The sequence below is a fragment of the Ylistrum balloti genome, unplaced genomic scaffold (genome assembly GCF_031769215.1).
Source record: "Ylistrum balloti isolate Yb309-2 unplaced genomic scaffold, AGI_CSIRO_Ybal_v1 Utg370214, whole genome shotgun sequence".
Classification (NCBI taxonomy): Eukaryota; Metazoa; Mollusca; class Bivalvia; order Pectinida; family Pectinidae; genus Ylistrum; species Ylistrum balloti.
In genome coordinates this window covers 1,042,970-1,061,658 of record NW_026782182.1, presented here as the reverse complement: position 1 = coordinate 1,061,658, position 18,689 = coordinate 1,042,970, and the positions used below count along the sequence as shown (strand labels likewise).

Sequence of the window (18,689 nt, the reverse complement as noted above, 5' to 3'; positions counted from 1 at the left end):
CTCGCTTTTGTAAAGCATACAAATCTCCGCTGGAGTATCGCACATCATGTGACACTGTTAAACCCCTTAATTTGTAATAAGGAGAATCCTGAGTGTTTTGTTTAATACTTGACTTAACTCTATATCGCATCGCAAGTTTCAAGTTTAGCAATACATATTGTTTCAATGTAAAACTGCTTTTATCATTTATTTATTTGTTTATTTATTTACTTACAGAAAACATATGGATTATGAAGGGATTTAAAACCTATGAAAGGGGTCGTTCATATTGTTTATTCTTCAAACTATATTAATTTTTCAAACAACTATATCTATTGTGAAATGTGTGACATTTCGATGACTGCAATATGAAAAAACATAACTTACCTCACCGTTCTCCCTACAACGTGAACCGGTACAATGGCAGCATTTTTTGCCAGGAGTATTATCTGAAATATTACATATCATCATTTGTATAGTGTAAATATCCCTATCTCATATATTATTATAATAATTTATATTTTTGTTTAACTCTTCGATGAATTTCAACACACGAAAAGGAATAAACTCAGCAAACATTCAAAGCATAACTTACATGTATTTTGCTAATGTAGAAGATTTTGTATAGAATTCAAGTACATAATTTTATCAACCTCCTGTTATTAATTTATTAATGAAATTATCAGTTTGACTAACCATTGCATGTCTGGCACATGTATCCTCCGATGGTGTTGTAACATTTCGTCCCAGGAGGGCAATCATGAAGTGCATCAATGTGACATTCATTGATATCTAAAGACAAGAAAATATCAGTATGAAAACAAACTACACAGAAAAAGGATATGACCAGGTGTTTGAAATAGGTGAGCTTGTTTCTGTTGTTTTTGCGACATTCCCGTGTAATTCGTATACGTTTTTTTATCTGATTATTGTATCAGAGGAACAGAGTTAATATCAAAGAAAACACAAAACACACTAACGAGCTCGAAACGCATTCACTGAATTCAGTAAAAATAAATGTGTTGTGGAATAATTTAAAAGTCCTGATTAATTCAGGATGTATTTGCAATATCCCGTTCCTTTTTTTTGTCATCAAGATTGACATCATTAATTGGCTCTGGCTCAGAATATATAAATTCCTGGTTTGCTGTCGAACAAAAGCCCTTATTTATGAATGTGCTTGCAATAAAACGATTGCTTTGACTGAAAAATCGCAATTCAAAAAAGAAAAAACTTGTGCAAATTGAATCTACCTCTATTATTTTATAATGTTCATATATACACTAATATTTATACCTACCGTCACATTTATCGCCATTCTTTTTGTACCCTGGACGACATGTGCAAGTATAAGAACCAGGAGTGTTTGTACAGACAGCATACCTGGTGCAATTGTGTGTCCTTGTCTTGCATTCATCAATATCTAAAATCACCAAATAACAAGGACACATAAAATACTTTCACACATGAGAGGGATGAAACAAGAACATTTTATGTGCTACCTGGTGCTAGATTAAAAAAATAGCGTCCGATATCACTGATAAACTGAAAAAGCATTCGATAGTGGTATATATTCCACACTGACTTAATGCTGTCTCGATCATCAGTACTTTTCTATGAATGGATTTAGATTAAGTATGGAAGCTCTCGATAAAGAAGTGAACCTTAAACACGTGAAAGTAAATACGTTGTTTTCCTCATCTCATATATTCATACATAGTTTGTAAAAAGTTAATGATAACCAAAAACAAAACAAAAAACAAACAAACAAAAAGGAAAACAATAAAAACCACATCAATTATCATCTCATCTCCAAAATGTCCGGTAAATATGCAGAAAGACAATTCGGTATTACTCAAGTAGCACATATTTTTAATGATTTCATTTTGCAAATCAGCAAGAGGAAAGTCGAGGAATCAATTTCTTATTGTTGTAATATCAAGTCTTTCCATTTGCTTATAATGCATCTGATTATGCATTTTTACAAAACATAATTATAAATATTCACCCACCGATGATGTTATATTGTGAAAACCTGCTTTTTGAATTATCGCACGTGGGCAATTTTCATGTAAGCAATATCAGGTATAAAGGGTTTTTTTAAAAGTTTTTTGTAACCTCTAGAATTCAATACTAGTTTGGTGGTGGCGAAGAAAATTAATTTAATCAAGTTGAAAAAACAGTGGCATTTTAATATGCCATTGCATGCAATTAATACCACAGACGGTAACAAAATAAGTAAAATTGTTCCTTGGGATCTCGTCTGAGCCCGTCTACGTCTAGTTTATATATTAAATTGTGTAGTATACGATACGTTTTATTAACGTGAATTATATTTCAATTATACAACGTTATTGTATTAAAGCATTAATATAAGAATAGTCTGCATTATCTTGAAAAGACTTACCTTCACAGTTTCTGCAATCTCCCGTGAAGCCCATCTTACACTGACATACGTAACTCTCTCCAACCATCTTACACTCGGCATCAGGGAAATCTTTACATGGCTCCGAACCACAGGGATCAACTTTGTATGATTAGAAATAGCAGAGTTGAAAATTAAACTGTCAATTATGCTATACAAGAAGAATTTACTTCAGATAAGGTCTTTTCTCCACTCCAATTTGCCGGTGTTTCTTCAGATTATTTTTTTTCTAATTTTTGATAACATTTGTAAAGTCCACTGTTAAATACAGAGTCTTAGTGACTAAATTAGGAACAAAATTACTTGATAAGACACTTAACCCGACTTAAACACATTTTAAAACAAATTTCGGTGAAAGATAGAGGTCTACACAATTAATTTAGATGCATTAAAGTCTTTCGGAACCAGTTCTTATGTTCATCTGTATAAATTGGTCAAAAGAAAAGTAAAAATCAATACTTACAAATGCACTCGCCGTTCACCATTATATAGCCAATATCACAATGACATCCGTATATTCCTTTGTATAGCTTACACTCAGACAAGTCCGGACATTTTAACTTTTCCTTGGAAAAGTCGTGTGTCTCTTGGCATGTCCACGTCTCTTTACAGCCGTCGGTAACAAGTTGTTCTCCAACCTGTCAAAAGAGTTTTACAGTCTGTTTTTATCTAAATATCAAATACATATTCACATATTAATATCAAATGCTTCTTAGTCTCCTCAGCAAAAAGGTTAAAATAAACTTAATTTGATTGGAATATCGAATCAGAACGAAATACAAAAGACGAGTGAGTTTTGTTGTATATTATCTTAAGATTGGTAATTACTTATTATGTATAACATTCGGGCCCAAGTTGTTAAAAAATGTTTAAAATTAATTAATATTTAATTGTAGATTAAACAATATTGGAAACGTTCTTTATCACTTCAGAGATGTAGATTTATTGAGACAGGTCAGATTGATATATTTTGAATGGCAATTTGTTTTGAAATTCCTTATTTTTACAGGACGTAATTACATGATGCCGTTATACTCTTCTCGTTGCATTTTCAGAATATCTAATTTTCCTGTCGATTATAATGCATTTAAATTTGTATTTATTCATTTATTTGTTGAAATCGGAGGGTTTTGTAATACAATATATACTCAACGATTGTTGGAAATGTCAAACGAGCGTTTTTTTAAAACTTTCCGTTTGACAAATCACAAGAATATTTCTTTGATTACTGTGAGGACAAAGTTGCAGCGCTATTCTAAATCAACAAATTTACAAATACCTATCCGACCAAAAATGAGAGCTTTTAACCACCGTAGATTCCATATCAACGAACAAGTCTTTGACTATCAGCATAACATAGATATCATTAAGGTGATAGCATTTCTACTCTCAATAGGCAAATTTAGAAAGTTCCACTATCTTCAAACAATGTTTTGAAAATGTCAAAATGTTCATAAAATGTTTAAAGATCCCATGTCATCCTGAATTTAATGGAAAAATAACAACTGCATGAACTCGTACATTGTAATGTCTTAGCAAATAAAGTATTTAACCAGATTTGGCGTTGATATTTTAACTGACGCACTCGACTTGGCTTAAATGTTATAGTCACCTGGTAATAGTGTCCTTTGTAAAAGCAACCACAGTCTTCTTGCAGAACGCATTCTGTACCGGAAGCATCCATGAAGTAGCCATCCATACAGAAACAACCTTCACGACATGTGTCATTCACAACAGGAAGAGGGTTAGGACTTTCTACGTCATAGCAGGTTCCCTCTATTACTGGGTATCCACAGTATAAATATTGCATATTCACACCGCATTGTATATCTGAGAAAATACACAAGAAAATCAGAAAATATAACACATATATTTATTCGCTTACTATACGACATTATAACATTTGATGTTTGTTGTTGAATACATCCGTAAGTCTTGCGATAATGTCCTGAAATGACACGAATAGAGGCCACACAACGAGTGTTGTACATATTGTTTTCTTTCACTAGAGTTTGCATATTTCTAAGTTACAAATATGACTTGAAAAAGTTACTAACGAGATTGGAAGAATAATGTATGCAACAACTACTGATATTTGATATTTATGTATATATATCTGTCTGTTATAAGCTATGAACGGCAGGTGTAATATATGGTCAGACTATAACAGAGTAAAAACACATCCGTTTCTATAGCTTGCCCAATGTACACTATGCTAACTGTTGTGCCGGGCTGTCGCTTACCACCTTCGGAATGAGTTTACATTAGCCGAGGATGTCGGCTCGACACCTACAGTCACAACACAACCATCAGTATATGTGGACTATTTCTACCACAATATTAAACTAGTTGTTCAGACGATGAAGCAACCTAGTGCGTTTTGTTAACTAAATGTGTTAGGACGTAATTATTTGAACTGCGATAAGTATGCAAAACGTACCATATCAGAAACATTGGAAATATTATAATTAGAAATCATAACAAGTAATACACAGGGCTATTGCTTCAAGGAAAGTTTGTAATGAGAAATAGACACATTTGGAGTTAAGTAGCATCGATTTATTGTGATAGAAATATATATAATACACGAGTACTCACCACAGAAATCGACTGATCGCCAGTCGGTGACAACATAGCCATAATTATCGGAACATTCTTTAACCATACTGGTAGCATGACTGCACACAATCACATCGAAATCTTGTTTCACTAGACACAAGTCAGAAACACAGGCTTCTATAAAACCGTCTAGTGTAGTTTTAGGTATCGCTTGCACACACACCTGTCAAGTGGTAAATATTTAAAGTATGGAAACCAAAAACATTTTAGTAAACATATCATTAACGTTGGAAAAATAAAATAAGGCAACACTGAAGTAGTCCATACTTTCAGTAGCAATTTTGTGTTATTTAAATATTGGTATAAACAAACAGAAGTAAAATATTACCTGTCCCAAAGTACGTAACAGAAAGATCATTATTTCGTTTTTAAATGTAAATTAAACTGAAGAGGGACTAGAAAAACATAAAAAAAAAATGTGTTACAAATAGTAGCTTTTTAGAATTCGTATATCAAAAATAGATTCCGGTTACAATGTGTAACCTATTATGCTTGCAGTATGTCACGAGTATAAACAATATTACCTTGAATTGCTCACTAAGGAAAATTTTGTTACAATAGTCGGCAGCTTCCTTTCTCTCCATATCTGTACACTCTTCCGGTGGCTCTGGCGCATTGCAGTCAGCATCACAATGTGGGTTCTTATCTTTGTATTCGGGTACCACGTAAGAATTTCCAAAGATATTAGGATTGTTTGTCTGTAGAATATTACAAAATGATTACAACTTACACCATAATAACAGAGAAGTACACATCGTCGAATTTTAGCGTACGTTCATATGTCAAATATGATATTCATCTAAGTGTTAACACTCGAAACATATTGGTCACAAATCACTTTGAAGTAGTTTAAAAACGTGTGTAGTCTCCTCAACCTCTAAATATGTTTTATCTTAACAGACATCACTTTGTTATAGAAAATGCTTTTAAAATGCCATATACAATATCATGCATTTAGAAGCATTCAGAAAACAGTATCAAGTGTTCTCTAGGCGTGAGTATTAAAGCACTTACTATGTCTCCTGTACATCTATCACCAGTCTTCCAGTCGTCATGTGGGTTCATGTTGTAGTTGCCACAAAGACCACAAGTGCTGCCAAGGTAACTTTGAGGAACCATTACTTCCACCGCCTTAGATCCGTCCCAGTTTACACGGACACCGATACTGGTATAGACTTGCTAAAAGTATATGAAGGAAGCAAACGCATTCATATACCCGATATATAACATTAACATATTAATCTTAAAGTCAGCCATGAGAGGTATTCTACAACACTGATTTTTTTTTTTTTTTTTTTTTTTTAATAATTTTAACCAAACTTTTCGGATTTTGGTTTTTTAAAATTAAGGATATGGCTCTACTTACATCAATTTTGACAGTGATTAAGCAAAACCGGGTATTGATAATTTGGGTATTGATTATAACATTCGAATATAGAGATAGGAAACCCAAGTTACCTCTGACATTTACGCTATAAAATCTGGGTCATTAACACCATAAGTAAGGTATCACATTTGTCTCGTTAAAACCGACAGGACAATATTTTTTTTACAATGAGGCATCATTACTTTTAAACATTTGTTATTAGTTGATAGCTCAAGAAGATGACCAGCTACCAAAATTGTCGATTATAACATCTTTAGATATATATATGTGTGTGTGTTAATGCAAGCAGCAATATACCGCTCGGCTAGAGAGAGCTTCTATATAACTCGATTCCTTACATTTGCGACCGTGTACGCACTCAAGAATATAGTTATTTGTAAACTAACATATTTCCGATGAAAAAACAGACAAACAAAACCAGCCATCGATTGTAGTTCCTGTTTTCGATCGGTTCATAAAGTGCTCTTGCTTCTACACATTTTAAAGTAAAGTGTTAAGTTGTTCAAATAACCGCACTCAAGAAATATAACGGCAGTCTTTATAATTATTCCAAACAAAATTATCGTAATCTTGTTTATTTTTCTATCTGAATATCTATATTTAGAGATATCACACTGCTACAGATAACTTTATCTCATTAATTTAAACATAACGATTGATAGGATGATACGCTGACATAATTGTGAAATGAGCATTGTTTTATGCATATAGATACTTACAATCCAGTTACCAAACCGACGGATGTCGGTGTGTTCGTCTGGTCTACTTGGTATTGAAAATAATTGTCCATTATACCAGACTTTGCCGCCCTGCTTTAGAGTTACCGTCTGAAAATGTAATGATACAAAAAGTGAAGAAAAGAATATTGATATACACTCAACAAAAAAAGAAAGGTTAACATGTTTCCTTGGCGAATACCTGTAAATGAGTGAAAACAAAATGACGTTTGTGCAATATTAGAAAATGGTAATGTTTTACATTACAAAATCCAAGGGGGTTACCAAATCATTCAAGCGTGAAAGTCTGTATTAGCAAATGAGCTGCACGAGGTTTTCTGCGACTAACTTGTATCTTCGCTTGAATTTCATAAACATTCAAAATGGCAACTGTTCCTTAGATCCTTAGGACTTAGAAATCACCGAATCTTGCTATCTATCAACTTTATCCTTATGCCCCGGCTGTCACAAGTACCGAGAGAAAGGGCTGTAGGCATGATCCATGTTGAGGAATCTCGCCGTCGAGTTGCACGGCATTTTGGTTGCAGTGTTAAGACAATTTGCCAGTTGATAAGTCGTTTAAACCAAACTGGGTCAACATCCGATCGTCCCCGAAACGGCCGACCCCGTAAAACGACCGCCAGGGATGACCGTCGTATACGATTGATACACTTGCGCAATCGATTTGTAACCGTAGTAGAGACTACAAGGACATTGTTTGGGCGTCGTGTGTCTCCCCAAACAGTCCGCAACAGGTTCAGGGCCTACCATTTGAAAGCGCGGCGTCCCTACACTGGACCCAATTTGTTGCGACATCACCGTAATAATCGGCGTAACTGGACCCGTGTTCACCGTCGTTGGGCCTTACGACAATGGAACATTGTTCTGTTTTCAGACGAGTCCAGGTTTTGCCTGCAACACGGTGACGGAAAGCGCAGAGTGTGGAGGCGACGAGGGGAGCGTTTTGCGAACTGCTGCGTCGCAGAACGGGACCGCTTTGGCGGAAGTGCAATGCTGTTTAATTCGCAAACGGTGGCCATACCCGTTACTAATGTTGTTACCTTTGAAATTGACCCCAACGTCCTTTACAGTCGAATGAAATCAACTGAACGCAAAGTTTTATAATGAACCATGACTGCAGTTTTATCAGAATTGATCAATTACTTTATTCGTATATGATTGGTAAGGATTTATGAAGGGGTTAATTAATTAATTACCGAATAAAGTAGTGTTACCTTTCTTTTTTTGTTTAGTATATACAACGAACTACCTGAACCCACAACAGACTGGTAAAGAGTTTCATTGTAGTCTGGAGTGTAATCAATGATTACTAAAATCTAAAAAGGTATACAGAATTTGTACCTTTTTGTCTAGTGCGATACTTCACCCGTTAACTCATCCGATTGATAATGTGCAGGTTTGGTTCATAAATTCCAGCTAATTGAGAAATATATTCACATCTAGGCCTAGGGAATTTCGTTCTCATAATGGTATACATGATACACTAAATAGATTACTGAGTTGGTGTTAAGTGACATCACGTCCAAATGTTGCACAGATGTATCACGTGTATAACTTTATGAATAATGTCAGTTTATTTTCGTTGAATTATGTACATACAATCTAGAAAGTTAACGAATTTGATGAAAGCATAAAGACTACAAGACGAAAACAGGAAAGAAAAATGAAGTAATCATCCCTAATATCGAAATCCTGTCAGGAAACAATCAGAGGATGACCGTGATAATGGTATTGCCACAGTCATGAATCCTCACAAGACTCTCAGAAAGATAACCACAAAGAAAATATCTTCAAAATCGAATGCAAGAACTGCAACGCTTAATATATCGGAGAAAATGGTAGGAGATTCGAAGTCCGACTTAATGAACATCAGAAAGACACAGAATTCCAAGAAAAAAATAATTTGATCAGAGCGAAAACATTCTCAGTCACAGATCAATAAATCGGCACATTCACATAGCAAAGCCATATCATGGATTAGGAAAATTCCGAAACAGTCGACATGAAAAACAACCTTCTCAGTCAGCTGGTCAAGGAAGTCATCTGCATACGCTGCACCAAGCCAGTACTAAACAGGGACGACTCTCACACATCAATGACCAAGTATAAAACAAGACGTATCCCAATTGATTGCAGTGCATTGTTACCATATTGGGTATTTTTTCTATAAGCTATTTACCATCACATCACACTATTTTCGACCTTGAGGTATGTGGAATTATGGTCCAGTCGAAACAGGTAGTCGATTCATCATTATCTCGTACACTACGTGCGTCAGTGTAAGAGCGCTCCACACTGATCATTTGTCTGATGAAAGTGATCGTCTATATTCATAGAAACGTCACATTCAAATCTTTTAATGGTGGTGTTATATGAACATCTTTTCTATATCCTTAAATATTTCAGTCTATGATTATAAACGGAAACCTTACGCATTTGTTTAACCAACTGGACATGTAATATTTTGCGTCTTTTATGAACGTTCACATAAAACACACATCAGTTGTAAACCAAATACATCCCTGCTTGAGTAAGTCGCGGTAGAAACAAGTTACAACGTAAGCAAGAAAAATAAGTGGTCAAGATGGACTTTGAAAATCGATTATTTATATCGAGATAGCACAGAAACGTAACTTGTTTACGATACGCATAATCAATAAGAAGATAAATGTTTTTACATTTATGTTGGTTTAAAGACAATTTTAATGAATAAATCACCGTATTTTCCCCTCCTAGATGGAGTAGGAGTTCAATTTCTTCCACCCAAGTGGCGCCTTTTAATCCGGGAATGTTCTGATTCCAGTGTTTTGATCTAATTTCAAATGTTGGTGGTTTTCCTTGACATCCATCAGTTGCCATAGTATACTGGCAATCACCTTGGAAATGGAGCCATTTCCCGTCAAATGACTGACAATGCGGATCTCCGAAACACGTGCATATTCCTATAGCTGTGGAAATACACACATAAAAATCACGGAATGTATAACATCGTTTGTCTAGAAAAAATGATTGAATCTGTTTTTCAGTTGAACTTACAATATGAAAAATAACCAACAAAAAAATAGCAGAATGTATTGAAATAAACTTCTTTAAAGGACGAAGAAATAAAGACAGTGTATCTTTAATGAAGTATTTAGAATAAATATCAGTGATTATTATTGTTATTTTTTATTTATTCATTTGCTTCCACAATTTTGTATATATTTTAATTTACATAGAGATATTGTTTTATTTCAGAAGTATCGAAAAGAATATTAAAATTACAGCAACTGCGGCACTTATGCTTAAATTATAGTTACCTGTCGCGGTATTATTAACAGTGAATTATCCGATTTTGTGTGGGCCTTTCTTATTGATATTCTTTTCTATCATATTGAATCAATTGACTTATTGAAACTACAACTTACAGGTACAGTTAAATCCGTCTCCTCTGAATCCACGCTTGCATCGACATACAAAGTCCCCGGGTCTGTTAAAGCATTCAGCATAAGGTGAGCAAGCATCGGGGTTGTCACACTCATTGATGTCTGTATAGTCGAAAAGAGAGTACTTCATGTTTTTATCAGATACATAAATTTGGATTTCGATAGCTTTTATCATAAGAATGAGATTGGACCACAAACACTGTAAGATAATAACGCAAAACTCCAAACGATGTAATAGGTTGATCTATTATGTTGACCTTTTATGTGTTGACGGGCCGTTAAGAATGTAATAATAATAATGTGATTATGTTTTGTATAATAGTACCGACGTATTTAAAATAATGATTCATTCAGATATTCAGAAAAATGTCGGTAAGACATGCATTGCCCGCTCTTATGCAATCCAGCGTCTGGTCAGATGTAGAACGTTCTTTACCGAAACGGTACATTCGGCGCGACGGGACAGGGCAAGGGTTGATGGGGATGGGCAAGAGTAACGTTTCCAAATAAAAAGGCATCTACAAAAGACGAGGAATTTAGAACATCTATGTAACTCTAACTCAGTACAGTAATCCTTACCTTCACAGATCGTTCTTGACCCTTCAGCCATAACGTATCCTTCGTGACAAGTGCAGTTGAATGACCCGAAAGTGTTTGTACAATCTGCACGATCAGGCTGGCAAACTCCAAGGCCACATTCGTCATCGTCTGGTTCACAAATAGCGATATGCAAGCGAGGATGATTAAAGAATTACAGAAACTTCCATTCAATATTCTGATCATATATAATACCAAAATGCATTTCAATATTAAAGTCCTATTGACATGGTGTGCAATGACCTCAAGTTCCCCGACAACATGTACTACATAAACCAGTTCCATTACAAGAGCAATTCATTTCGTAAGCTTGCCTCATCAGACAAATTCACGAATAAATAATTTTGTGAACGCTGAACTAGAAAAAAATGATAAAGTATTAGAGACATGGACTCTTTAAGAATTTGATATCTGTATTCACATTGGATGTCATCAAGAGTTATATTTGTTCCAATAATCGCAAAGGATTTTCATTTGCAATTGTGTCTCCTAGCCAAAATAAATTCCATCCAAAATATGAATGATTTGCCGTAACTCAACGGAACAGTAATTTTACAAAATTATAAGAAAAGTTTATTTTAATTCTATTAACATGCGTTTTAAAAAGAAAAGATGTATGTGTATTAATTATCTCTGTGGAGATGACAAATGTAACAGAAAGGCAAATCTGCAAAAATTGTAAAACCAAATTAATCACAATGTTTAAATTATATCTTAATAAAATAGCATGCAGTAATAACTTGAAATTTGCTGAACACTTTGTGTACATATCTGTTTGTTTGTTTATACACATTTACTGTTATTAGGTGAATAAATTCTGGGATGCAGTATATGTAGCATTCACTATTAATTGCTTTGAAGTAGTATATCCTATTGAACGGCGTCAATAAATTCTTGATCAATGGGCGACTTCGAACTCGCTGACCAGTAAAACGTCTTCTGTGCAATGGAAGGCACAAACAAGCAAGATTTGAAATTGGGCACAGGATCACTGGAAATGAAAGATAGGTCTGGACGATGAGTCAACTGGTCTGATAACAGCCGTTTTTTACTTGAGACAGACTACTGTTTCCGTATTTGAAGTCCAAGAAATAAGACACCATTAGAATCACATTCTGTGCACAACATAATGTTTTGGCGGCGGGGGTGGTGGTGATGGTGGTGATGATGATGGTGTTGGCATTGGTGGTGGTGGTGTTACTGTTTGGAAATGCTTTGCTCCACACTATGAGCTTCGCTTGCATGTCAGTGATCGACAGAAGTACCATGATCGAATCCTTTGACCTTAAGTTATACGCATTTCGAAGCCCACACATTGGCTGATCGGCCTATCTAAATGGATGATAATGTCAAACCACACAGCGCCTGCCTACTGGACAAGACGAGATGGAAACGTTCCCTTGGCGAGTGAAGTCATCGGATATGAACCCATTTTAACTTTTTCGGAATCTCTCGGGAAAAAACTAAATACATTGGATTTAAAATACCGAACAATAGGGGCATTCCTGGTCAATGGTATAAGACATTTTGACATTTTGATACCCAGCAAAACTTGTTGATTACTTTATTTACTTGATCAAGTAGCATGCATTTTGAGATTTGATAACTTATCTATTCATAAGAGACAGTGATTTCTGAACTTTTTCTTATACTTTTGGAATGCCTTTTCGAGCTCGTCCGTTTGATGATACCGAACTTCCGGCTCTGCAAATGTGCTTTCCTATCGACTGTTTAGTTTCCTATATTCCTATATACCCTGTTGATTTGTCATTATTTTGTTTTCCTAAATACAGCTGACAAAAGTCCAATATATGATAAGTGTGTATGTTTGAACCTAGTGTACATTTACAAAGTAATCTAATCTTATCAAAATAGTCTAATAAGAAATATAAGGCAGATTTACACAGCATTTAAGGGCCTGCCTGTCTTCTCAACTCAGTTACTTACAAACACGTGCAGAGTTGAATTGTCGGGAGATTTATGCTCCCGTTTATTAGAGCACCTGTTTGTTAATTGCACACAATTCTAATTACCCTTATCTCTCTGACCGGTCTGACACAAGGTTACGATCTATTTAATGAAAAGAGGTCCCCCTCCTGTCACCTAAATTACATATTCTTGCTTGCAAGGTAAGACAGCCAAGAATCCAATCCGAAGTCTGAGCTTGGTCACATGATCATACAGTCATGCCATCTGCCTTCAAACCACCATTATCTTATTGGATGTCTGTTTCTTTATCGGTTTCCCCTTGGTTGGCCCATGGTCAACTGCAGCTGCGTTTTTGGGCCTACGGCAGTAGGCTGGCACCATGTAAAACTTATATCATGGATAATTAATGATACCAGCTGTCATACACCCCAAACCGGTACATGCAACTCAATCACCTAGGGTTAGCGTGCCAGTCTGCTGCTATATGCTCCAAATTGGTCAATCCAAATCCAGAACATAGGGTAGGACTGCATACATCAACTCTGTACAGGCCATGGTAAGACAGTTTGTCGAATTTCAGTCCTAAGTGATATAACTCTAAACCTCGCTTATTGCTGGACACGTGAATGATTAAGAAATGTTACCCATCAGCTTCCAATCAACAATATTTCCAACCTATGTTAGCTTCGGGTTTTTAGCCATAGGTTTTCAGCACCTTGCTCTTTGGCACTATGGGGTTAATAGCTCTAGGCGATATCATATTAGGTCCAAGGGAGGTAACGGACATTGTGCCCGCCACCAGTATTTGCAAAATCTGTTTATAAATATAGTAAACTTATTTTTACATTGATTGCTATTTTTTGTGTTAATTATCATTCTTAAACTTACCATAGCAGTTTCGACCGTTTGCTACAAGAGGATCTCGTTTGATGCCTTGTACTCCCTTCGGACAGTGACATTCAAATCCCCTTGTTGTGTCTTCACACTCAGCAAGGTCATGACAATCATGGACATCCATTGTACATTCATTTGGATCTAGGACATCAAATTGAAATTGAGTTATAATATTTGATAATTTGCTTTTTAAATGATAAAAGTTACAAGGAATAAGTGTGAAATGATGCAAACTGATGATCGTCAGCGTTACATTCTATCGGCTAATTCCATGTACATACATAGCAATATTAAATACTTACTGTACTGTACTTGTGAACAATATAATTTGCCAAATGTAACTTTTCCTTTAGCATCGGCATTATTGTTTTTAAGGAATGTCATAGATCTGACTGGCAGATCATCTTTTCTTGAGAATACTCCACCGTCTTTTCTCCATTCGCTTTCCATTGAATCACAGCTGCACTTTCTGTAATGTACAACATACGTAATGATATACATATCAAATTACATTTCTTTCAACTCGTTCAAATTTCATTTGAAACTTACAATCACAACAATCAACTTTTCTGTTTAAGTTGATATGAAGCCCGTCTTATTTCCACTAAATATTTACAAAGTTCAGCTTCGTTTCTTAGATTAAACGATGCGATATTGATCTGATTGGAATTCTGCAATTTGATAAATTGTTTCATAGAGATAATTTAAATAATTGAATTTCTTACATATGTAAACAATTCAGGTAGTATAATGATAAAATTACAAAGAAATTTACGTTCCTGCTGAACGTTGAGAACTGATATATCTTGCAGGATACAGGAACATACCTGGGTATTAATTCGATTTCTGTTCGGTTACCTCCACATTTGTTATCTGTCCCACATGAACACTCCTGATTTGTATTATCACTGTTTGCCCAATAACGGAATTCTTGGTTATCTTGTCCGTTCCAGAAGAATTTGTTATATCCCAGAAACTATTGAAAATAATATATACAGTGATTGGATAACAATGCCGCAAACAAAAACAAGAATATTAATATTTATGTCGTGTCCCCGTATAATCCAGTGAAAGTAAAACATTCCGTTTACATGTTTAAGTTCATAATTTTCACTTTTCATCTAAACAAATCTTCACACTAACTATGAGGTTGTGTGATAAGCAAAGGATATGAAATAAAAATGAAATATCTTGAAAAATCTCTTCTTGTGGTGGACATGTGGATTTGAAAATTTGAAATATCCAGAACAAACATTGTACAACTAGACAGGTCAATCTGGTGTCAAAGACAAACTTGATATGATTTAGTATCAGTTCTAATTTGTTCCTAATATTTATTCTAAGTGACATAATATGTTTCATTATTAACTAATCAGGATGTCATTACCTGTGTTCCGAAACAGTCGTATTTGACTGGTTGAATACAATATGCGGAAACCTCCGTCAACGCTTCGACCTGTGTGGTAGTAACATTATTATATGTGACATGAATGGTCGTATCGTTTGTGAGATCAAGCTCGATAGGTGCATCGTCTTTGTCATTCCCAACTACAGTGACACCTACAATTGAATGCAAATCAAAAATCAATAATCAGTAATTGAACCTTGTTCTTTGAGGAATTCGTGTGTAACAATGACGTTATAGTATGCTAAACATTCGTGTGGTCTGTTCTCACTAAACATTCATTTGGTCTGTTGTCACTAAACATTCATTTGGTCCTCTGTATCTAAACATTCGTGTTGTCTGTTGTCACTAAACATTCATTTGGTCCTCTGTATCTAAACATTCGTGTTGTCTGTTGTCACTAAACATTCATTTGGTCTGTTGTCACTAAACATTCATTTGGTCCTCTGTAACTAAACCTTCGTGTTGTCTGTTGTCACTAAACATTCATTTGGTCTGTTGTCACTAAACATTCATTTGGTCCTTTGTATCTAAACATTCGTGTTGTCTGTTGTCACTAAACATTCATTTGGTCTGTTGTCACTAAACATTCATTTGGTCTGTTGTCACTAAACATTAATTTGGTCCTTTGTAACTTAACATTCGTGTGTCTGTTGTCACTAAACATTCATTTGGTCCTCTGTATCTAAACATTCGTGTTGTCTGTTGTCACTAAACATTCATTTGGTCTGATGTCATTAAACATTAATTTGGTCCTTTGTAACTTAACATTCGTGTGTCTGTTGTCACTAAACATTCATTTGGTCCTCTGTATCTAAACATTCGTGTTGTCTGTTGTCACTAAACATTCATTTGGTCTGATGTCACTAAACATTAATTTGGTCCTTTGTAACTTAACATTCGTGTGTCTGCTGTCACTAAACATTCGTGTTGTCTGTTGTCACTAAACATTCATTTGGTCCTCTGTAACTAAACCTTCGTGTGGTCTGTTCTCATTAAACATTCATTTGGTCTGATGTCACTAAACATTCGTGTTGTCTGTTGTCACTGAACATTTGGTATGTCGATATGTCGGTGCGTATACTCACCGTGTCCTGGAAGTATTTCCATATCACAGACAACAAAGAAAGGAGTCACAGATTCTAAAGGTTGGATCAGGATATCTCCAGACTTGAATCCCATGGTGTAAGCCTCTTCACAGGTTTTCGGTATATCTGTTCAATGTGTTCATTGAAAACATATACATTTTATCACAAATCTAGACATTTGTGAGTAAGTTGGTAAGAGTATCAGACAACGTATCAGAAATTCTAGTTCCAGGATACTGAAACGATCTTCAGTCTAATTCTGTCTTAAATGTGACAAGCAAACACAACATCACTTGAGAAAACGTCGAATCGAATCGTATAAGAAAAAAAATGAACACGGTCAATGATCCGTTTTCTAAAAGGTCTCGACGATAACATGTTCTGAAATGAAACGTTACTTATTTGCCTTAGTTTCCTAGCGTAATCTGACCACGGGTATACGAGGTAAAAGAACTTAAACAGTGACAAGTCTCTCAAATTATTGTTTTCCTAGCTCTATGAATATGTATTTATTATGAATATATTTCGCTGTATTATTATAAGACTCAATGTGAACACAACACGATAGCTTACCAAACGTCGTGGGTCCACATCGTACGGAGCTGATGGAGGCGGAGCCTTGTTCGTTGTTTGATTGTGGAGGACCAAAATTTACTTCCTCTATAGGCAACACGTCCTTTTGAAGAACCCAGCCGTACTCATCGGCTACCATTGACCCTATTTCAGACAGAAATAATTATGTCAATAACAAATCGATTCTTGCCGCCAATCAAACAGTATTTCCTTAAGTGTCAAATCTGACTTGATTTTTAGCACAAGATACTGAGAATCATATAATTGTTGATGCTTAAAATGATAAAACAATAAAAATGCCAAAATTTCTTGTTTGCAGATGGAGAAATAATGGATTTACGTTGAGTACCAAAGATATCAACACAATCTATCCAGCACAGGAATACTGATTCTACAGTATGATAGTATGTTTTATCGTTTGCGTCACGCATACTATCATCATGCTATCTTTAGATTCCTGTTGTAGGTCGCCCTACCTTTAGCATCACATCGACAGATGTGGTTAGCAGGACAATTGCCAGTTAGTGTACAGGGACAACCGTCCGTACTTTCGTAACCAGTTCCGACGCTTTGAGTCTGCTCCCCTTCAAACATGGTCAAGCGCAAACTAGGTATGTTCCTACACTCATATTGAATTCCCTGTCATCAAAACACACATATCTATGGTTATTTCTTTTTTATATAAAACATTTATGACTGCTTACATTCTTACGTAATCAATCATAAAGTCAATGCAAATATACATGTGCAGATTTATAACTTTATTAATTAAGACCATTTAACGTGTATGTTAAGAAAATATCCTTTGTATTAATACAGATATTAAAGTTTTAATTTTCAAGAAAGCTTCCTATGACAGAAATCAGACGTACTATAGTACATACGTCAAAACTATCTCCATGGACAGATTGGATAAAGCAGTATTACTGATAAAGCAAAACGCACGATAAACAGTACTTACTATTTCATATTTTAAGAGAAAATCTTTTACGTACTTGGTAGCAAAAGTTAGAGATATTTGTAAGTTCGTGTATTTGTTGTGATGTTACATCGGGGTATTCAATAGGAACCGTGTATTCAGACGGGGTACGAGATCCAGTGACAACAATATGGCCTTCGTTAGAATGATCCACCTACAACAAAATAATTTTATTAAGATGGTGTCTGGTACCAAGTCACACCATTCTGGCCATCAAAAGAATTATTCACCTACATAGTACTACATGATAATTTTATATGCAGGTAGTACTCTGGACCTGTCGCAACTATCTGGCCATCAATAGAATTATCTACCTACAATATGATAAAAAAAAAAACTATTAGTTTTTATATCATCTTTCAGTGACTTTAAGTAAGACATACTTGAAATGACTACATATGCGCATTCCTTTGTTTGGTTCACCTTGAACAACCATTGTCATATATAGCATTAGTTCGAAATTGTAAGCAAGTATTTGCCTGAAGTTGAAATTTATACATATATTTCTATAGAACCTACAGAATCCACCAAAGCATTGAATTAACACTGTAACTTATGACAATAACAAGGCAACTTTGAATTTAAGGTTATTCTATGATTCCTTTTGGAAGCCCGGTTTCAAACACAAGCATTTCAAATGGTGACAGAAGAT

General features: G+C 35.1%; 1 protein-coding gene across 1 annotated transcript in view; it reads right to left on the bottom strand.

Annotated features, from left to right (window-relative positions):
- Positions 1 to 18,689, bottom strand: part of LOC132551782 (uncharacterized) — a 53,601-nt gene that overhangs the window by 5,882 nt on the left and 29,030 nt on the right. The window contains exons 26-46 of the mRNA XM_060215926.1: positions 18,054 to 18,191; positions 17,535 to 17,697; positions 17,059 to 17,202; positions 16,486 to 16,611; positions 15,380 to 15,552; positions 14,820 to 14,968; positions 14,295 to 14,461; positions 13,987 to 14,133; positions 11,152 to 11,280; positions 10,555 to 10,674; positions 9,866 to 10,095; positions 7,130 to 7,237; positions 6,038 to 6,202; positions 5,548 to 5,721; positions 5,003 to 5,186; positions 4,017 to 4,234; positions 2,868 to 3,042; positions 2,387 to 2,506; positions 1,280 to 1,402; positions 676 to 771; positions 367 to 428 (exon numbers count right to left, since the gene is read on the bottom strand). Of these exons, the coding sequence (XP_060071909.1) occupies positions 367 to 428; positions 676 to 771; positions 1,280 to 1,402; positions 2,387 to 2,506; positions 2,868 to 3,042; positions 4,017 to 4,234; positions 5,003 to 5,186; positions 5,548 to 5,721; positions 6,038 to 6,202; positions 7,130 to 7,237; positions 9,866 to 10,095; positions 10,555 to 10,674; positions 11,152 to 11,280; positions 13,987 to 14,133; positions 14,295 to 14,461; positions 14,820 to 14,968; positions 15,380 to 15,552; positions 16,486 to 16,611; positions 17,059 to 17,202; positions 17,535 to 17,697; positions 18,054 to 18,191 (3,111 nt within the window). The remainder of the gene's footprint in view (positions 1 to 366; positions 429 to 675; positions 772 to 1,279; positions 1,403 to 2,386; positions 2,507 to 2,867; positions 3,043 to 4,016; positions 4,235 to 5,002; positions 5,187 to 5,547; positions 5,722 to 6,037; positions 6,203 to 7,129; positions 7,238 to 9,865; positions 10,096 to 10,554; positions 10,675 to 11,151; positions 11,281 to 13,986; positions 14,134 to 14,294; positions 14,462 to 14,819; positions 14,969 to 15,379; positions 15,553 to 16,485; positions 16,612 to 17,058; positions 17,203 to 17,534; positions 17,698 to 18,053; positions 18,192 to 18,689) is intronic.